The sequence below is a fragment of the Orbicella franksi genome, chromosome 4 (genome assembly GCF_964199315.1).
Source record: "Orbicella franksi chromosome 4, jaOrbFran1.1, whole genome shotgun sequence".
Lineage (NCBI taxonomy): Eukaryota > Metazoa > Cnidaria > Anthozoa > Scleractinia > Merulinidae > Orbicella > Orbicella franksi.
In genome coordinates, this window is record NC_138148.1 from 4,109,278 (window position 1) to 4,116,230 (window position 6,953).

A 6,953-nucleotide genomic window follows, 5' to 3' on the forward strand; every position below is an offset into this window, starting at 1 on the left:
TAGAACGCGGAAATGAAAAATGTAATGATTCTATGTGTCTACTGAAGTCTAATGATGCAGAATTTTAATTCTTCATTCGAACCTTATTTAAACCTCATTCAAACATTATTTACGTGGAGACTGTCTCTCTTACAATAAATTTCCTTTGAGCGTTATTCAGTGAATGACTGCAGCGTGGTCGAGTGGTACTAGAAGAGCGCCGGACTTCATTTGCAATCCGGAGGTCCCGGGTTCAAGTTTTCCGAGTTCTGATTACTTGGAGGTGTTATTCGGTAGACCCCAGGCATGTAAAATAGCCCACTGGTCCCTCTTCTGCCAGTTGAAGTGTTTAACCAAGAAAAGTTATGTCTATTTGGATTACTTCTTTCAGATTATTTACGTGGAGTAAATTAGCGTGGAGTAGATATGCGTGGTTCCACAATGTACAAAACGTTTACAATTTTTACATTTTACAAATTTCAAGAAAACTGTGACTTTCTGCTCATCTAAAATTAAAAACAAAGTCATCCGAGTGTAATTAAAATGATTTTCCCCGTTTTACTTTCCATATTTTTTATGTATTATTGGTAAGTCTGGAGCGTTATATCGCACTTGGGCGGTTTGTCAGTGGCCATGCTTCTTAGCGTCGCTGGACTCGCGCATTCTGTTTTAGTTGTTTTTAGACTTCATAATAACCCTAGTTATTCCCACTATTAAATTGCTGTGTCTCTGGTCACTCACGTCCCCCAAAAATGTACAACTCGGTTTTCTGCAAGTGAACATGCAAATTTCGAGGGAAGCAACATCGAAAATTCTATAGATTTTGTAGCTGAATAATTAGAGAAAGAATAGCAGTTATGATGACTTCTACTTCTTTAAAATCTTTACGTGTCTGCTGTTATCTAGACTTCTCAAACAGTAGTGAAAATAAAGCCTGAAAAAAAAAAGGCTTGTACGGGAGTTTAACACATGACTTCTGAGATAACGGTGCAGTGCTCTACCAATTGAGCTAACAAGGCAACTGACGACCTCGTTCCCAGGGTCTCTCATCTTACCGCTCCAGGGGGCGGTAAGATGAGAGTAAAGTGTTTTGCCCAAGAACACAACACAATGTCCCCGCACGGGGCTTGAACCTGGACCGCTCAATCCAGAGATGAGTACACTAACCATGAAGCCACCATGCTTGCAACAAATGGGAATGAACTTGTGGCCCTCTAAAAAATATATTAATCTACAATTAAAAATCTATACAAAAAAACCCTGATTAAAATTTATTAAAAACCTCTTTAGGACGCAAAAGCTATCTAAGATTAAGATTTAAAAAGCTATGGTGAAGTAAACCATAAAACAAGATCCAACTACATGTACTTAACTTATTCGATTTAAAACTATTTGTCTGGGAAAGGAGTACAAACCCTATCTCTAAGTTGACATTTATTTTATACAACACATTCAAACATTCGAATTGAACAGTTTTCCGAGAGCATACCTTGTCAAAAACTTTGAGCTTTGAAGAACATACGGTATACACATGTAATGTCCAAGGACAAATGTACAAGCATATTTTGGAGGCTATTGTGTTAATTATCCTTAGATTATTTTTTGCAACATGCACAGTTGTGAAAATTGGGGAATATCACTCAAATATTCCTCAGTTTTAGCTAGGGCATATTCAGTCATGTGATGCATTCAGACCATGCAATCACAAGTGAGCAAGAATGCTTGATGGATTCTAAGTACCCATATAGAGTTTAACACTGGAACCTCTACTTAACATGAGAAAAAAGCCCGAAGAAAATAAAGAAAGTACCCGCACTGATTGGTTAAAAATCATGTTTCTACAATTCAATAGAAACAGAACTAGCACAAGCTGTTGACATTATGATGATGATGGTGCAGGCAAAGAGGAAATTTTACATTTTGATGATCACACTAAACAATTTGTTTTCTTTTTTTTTGTCGCAGAATTTGATAAAAAAAAAAAATAGAAAACATGTTCTCTGTGTTTATATCAAACTACATCATAAATAATTAGTTTACAAATGACATAGTCCTGTAGAAAACAGAACCTAACAGAGGCATACTGTACATAGTAAAATCAAAGGCCAGAGTTTGGTAATTTTCCTGTTTGTTTCCTTTTCCCTTCTTCCAATTGGACAACTTTTAAGATCTCCTTACATAGGTAATCCCCAGGTTTCATCATATTTTCAATTATATCAAAGTGATCTACTCCAGGCAACTCAAGAAAAGAACTCAGTACACCATAGCTCTTCAAGATGTCAGCAAATTCTTTAGACTGCCGAATAAACTCTGGGGTGCCATGCTCTTCAACAACAACCATGACAGGACAGCAAATTGTTGGCGACATTTTCATCAAAATCCTTTGTGGACTGAGTCTGGCAGCAGATTCTTCATCCAGTTTTAATTCATCATTTACATAAGTGCCAAGAATAGGAAGCACGTCAAAAACTCCAGAGATGAGAAACATACCACGAACAGCCTGGGGAACAGATGGATCTTTGCTCCAATCTGAGACCATCATCATGGCACACAAATGAGCTCCAGCAGAATGGCCGCACAAAAACAGATTTGATTTAGGAAACCTGTTAACAACAAACTTCACAGCTGCTTGGATTTTGGTCACCATCTGCTCCAGGTTTGCTTCTGGTGCTAGGTTGTAACCCACAATTGCAGCGATACATCCAGCTTTTATCCAAGCATTGCTTACAAAGCCATACATCTTCCTGCTACCTTCCTGCCAGAATCCACCATGAATAAACAGCAAAACTGGCATGGCACTGTCTACATATCTAACATAATCATCATTCATTGCAGTGGGATAAAATATGTCCATCTTGGCTTTCTTCTCACCATAGGCTATGCTCAGTTCACCATTTAAACTTTGCCGAGTTGTTTCACTGTATTCCGTACACACCTTCACATGATATTCCACGACTTCATCAGCATTCATACGTTTGCTCCATCTACTGGGAGAATAAAACTGTTCAAGCCACTCCTTTGACTTTCCATCAAATCCGTCTTTTCCATCCATTCTTCCCAGATCTTTACTGTTAGTAGTTTACCTCCACCAGCATTCAGGTTACTTCCCACTTTCCACTCCTTGTGCTCCTTGACTAACCTTTCTATTTTCGAATGAAACAACCACACAATTAATAGATGCAAAATATGAATCCGGACAACATTTTTTGCAATATAATCCACAACAACACAGCTAAGAAGGCTCATTTATAATCCAGCAAGTCTGTTCGAGAGGTTGTAAATGGTTACCACATGTATAGCCCCCCTCTTTGGGGTGGGTATGAATATTTTCTGCTACCACACAATCTTGGAAGTCTCTTTTTCTGTGTTTCTTTTTGTCTCTGAGTCTAAAATAGTTTACATCTCAGTTTCAGAGTCTCAAACAAGGGTCTCAGAAGCTCAGCTGTCTCAGATTTTACCATTCATTGCTTATTCTGACCTGCCAATGTGTGCATTCAAAATTACTCCAAAGTTACCCCTTTGTTTTTCCAGTCTTATTCGCCACCAGGGAAGAAGGATGATAAGCTCTCCTTCAACTAGTGATATGTACCAGCAGCTGGCTCTTGACTTCATCCCAGAGTAGTTACACTACATTTTTAAAACTAGTGGCTGAAACTACATGTAGGTCCACAAGAACAAAAAAAATTATGGCACAATAAAATTAATTGAAGTTGATTCTGAAAGAAGATGCACTGAGCTGAAACACTATGACGAGGGTTGGTGGAAGAAGTTTCCTATGCTTAAATTTCACCTAAATTGCTCTTCAAATAATTATTATGATTTTATTCTTATCCCATGCCATTCCTCGCAACTTGTCGTTAGATAGTTAGAGCAGTTTTCAATTGAGTGTCATAAAACCAAAACCAATGTAAGCACTTTAGCCAATCACAAAGGACACAGACAATTCAGTGAACCAATCAAAGCTCAAAGCAAATACTTGTAGCTGACGCAAATCACAGGAAAATGAGCACGAGTAACAATTGGTTTTGGTTTTACTTCTGATTGAATGAAAAGTAGCACGAGTTTTTTAAGCCAATCGTGTAGCGTAGTTGATGCAAAACCAATTACTTTTCACCAGTCAAATGACAACCGCTCTATTGTTCAAGATTTTTCTGACAGACAGTGAAAACATTCATCAGATGAAACAGGGTCAGTACCTAGTTAGCATCACTCATTCATTTACTTAAGCCTGTGTTAAGGCCTGGAAAATAAAAGTCTTGGACAAGGTTGAACAAAAGATCATGATTTGTCTGTGATGAGCAAATTTGTTTTCATTTTTAAATCTCTCTCTGACAGCTAAAAGAAGCAATCTGCTGTTTTTTTCACAAAAGAGTGTGGTTACAATAATTACAAATGAGAAGAACATTATTTGTAGCAAACATGATTACATGTTACTTCGTATAAGCAGACCATTATTTGGCAGTTATTTGCAGGTCACATGGTGGGCTCTCAGCCAATGGAACAGAAGAAATAAATGCATGAAATGATAACGTGTGTAAACTGTCCTTCCCAACCACAGCCCCTTGCAATATCTCCCTTGCAATCCGCACATAAACTCTTATGAACTCTAGTGTACTAAATACAAAACAACGAATGATGACAAATAGTCGAAACTGTAGTGGATAGTCATGGTTAGCCTAAGTAGCACTCCCAGTTTCATAGCCTTGGTATCATAGCCTGAAATCAAGCTCCTAGCTAGTTGGGCTGCAGGACAGCTTGCTGCTGACTAGGCCCGGGAGGGACTTACATATGAAAGGGGTGGGGATGCTTGTCGTCTTGCTTAGGGTGTTCTGGGCAAAACACCATCATATATAGCCCATATGTAGCTGTGAAGGTCTCGTTTAGGGTTTCATGCAAAGAAATATCTGGCCACGATGAATAACAACAACCTCTTCCTCTCTTTTAGGGATCAAAAAATCCTGGGCCATGCTGTGATTGGTCTCCTTTAGGGGTTTAATTCAAAATTTCCGACGAGCATACCCAGCCTATTATACACGAAGTCCCCCCCGGGGGGGAGGGGTTAGGCCTAAACAATGATGCTAAATGATTTAATGACACTGTGATATTAGCCTAATTAAGAGCACAGATTCAACGGTGGTTAGCTCTTAACAGTTTTAAGGGCTAGCCTTCTTATTGGGAACCAACCACTACTGAATGTTTTCAAGATTTGCACGAAAATGTACGAGTTACACACGTTCTCCCGCAGCAAGTTTCCAAGGTGCATTCAGAGTGGGTTACGCCGAAGATCTTCGGTGTGGCCTGAACGTAATACGAAGAAAATTGGGATTATTTGAGCCGTTGGTCGCGTGGCGTGGGATTTAAAAAGCCTTGGCGTATAAACAGCGTATAAACAGCGTGGAATGCATACAAACAGCGTCTTGCGGAATGCACTCTGGACAGCAACTACAGCTTGCTTCTCGCTACGGTTTCCGGGCGAAAAGAGCTGAGAACACAAGCGGATCCTATTTTCCACCTCCTAACCAGTCACTTGACTTGGCTGTCACCCAGCTCTGGATCGCGTGAAAAGGTCAACAATGTAAGAGAAAACAATCTTAAAATTAAAGAAAACTTACCGCGCATAAACTGATTTTGGCTCGATAGAAGCGTCGACTCGCCTCGATGATTTCATAGGACCGAGGAGAACTAGGACGAGTTAAATCGCGCATGTTGCTGATGATAGGGGAGGGGAGGGATGAGACCAAGCCCGCGTTGCCCGCGTCCACATCTTTCATGCATGGTTTCGCGCCCATGATGTTCCCACATGCCGTTTTTTTTAACTTACCATGCAGTAAGGTAAAGATCAAACAATGCACGCCAAACAGGCAACAAGAAAAAAGGGGATTACTATGCTCGTTTTTGAGATAAGCGTTACTGAAGAGCATGTTTTTTAGAAGCGTTCGTTATTTTAGAAGCTGCTTTAGTGAAATTTCTAAGATCAGGTAAACGTACCTACTAAAACGCAACGAAGTCTTTGAAGGAAAATTTTGGGGTGGAATAGACCTCAAAACAAACATCCAGTCCAAGATGATGAATAAAACTACCATGATTCCCTGCAGGCATGTCTGATAGAGGGAACTGGCCATTCTCAAAATGTACGCGTATGGGATAAGTTGTCATAGCAACCAGCTGAGATGTGGCGTAGTATATGACCTAAAGCCAGTTGTAAATGAATTCCTTGCTAGAATCTCACAAAAGTCAATAAATCGTTTCATTCGCAGCTGAAGACGTCTATTAATATCATTATGTTAGTCATTATTCTCACGACCCATGTTTTGGGATCATCAGAGTGATAATCGTTTTACTTTACCAGCGGTTGAGAAGCACAAATGCCATTCTCAAACATCTTAATGTCAAGTGCAGCAAAGCGAAATGACAAGGTCTGTTATTAGCCAAAACATTCACGGAATGCCAAATACTAAGACAGATTCTTTTAATACCGGAGTGCTTGCCTTTCAGTGAAGGCTGAAAACAGGAAAAAAGCGAAAACTAAATATGGCCTTTCGTCTGCCATGGTCCACAACTGAAGGCGTGTCTAGTAATCCATCTATTTTGGCCGACGATGAAGCTTGTTTTAATTCCATATACTCACGTACACATGTGCGCACCTCCGGAAATCTGGAAAAAAAAAGATATCTGTATATTTAATTGGCGAAAAGCGTCTTGAATTAAATCAGCTGATCTCTAGTCTCTTTTATCATAACTGCTATCGCAAAGGTTGACATATCAACAACAAAAGTTGCTTAATACTACTTAACACTTCTCCATGATTTATGAAAAACCAGGATAACGACATTTCCGTGCCCATAAAAATGAAAGTTCCCTTACAAGGGGGGGGGGGGGGGGGCATGGATGGCCACTAACCTTCCAGGTAGCGCCTTCGATTCGTCGCTCGTGCGTACTCTTTGAGAATTGTACGCTACCGTACGCTCCTAAAT

At 39.7% G+C, this 6,953-nt stretch overlaps 1 protein-coding gene across 2 annotated transcripts; it reads right to left on the reverse strand.

Moving 5' to 3' along the window:
* Window positions 1–1,227: 1,227 nt before the first annotated feature.
* On the reverse strand, window positions 1,228–6,272 carry LOC145486021 (kynurenine formamidase-like). 2 transcript variants are annotated; one of them, XM_081464716.1, is made up of 2 exons: window positions 5,592–6,272; window positions 1,228–3,122 (listed from the first exon to the last, which is right to left on the reverse strand). In XM_081464716.1, exon 2 carries the CDS (start codon window positions 3,029–3,031, stop codon window positions 2,078–2,080), a length of 954 nt encoding a protein of 317 aa, XP_081320842.1. In that variant the 5' UTR covers window positions 3,032–3,122; window positions 5,592–6,272; the 3' UTR covers window positions 1,228–2,077. The 2 variants fall into 2 exon arrangements, with proteins under 2 accessions (XP_081320842.1, XP_081320844.1); XM_081464718.1 differs by lacking the exon at window positions 5,592–6,272 and adding an exon at window positions 5,213–5,330.
* Between the last annotated feature and the right edge of the window lie 681 nt (window positions 6,273–6,953).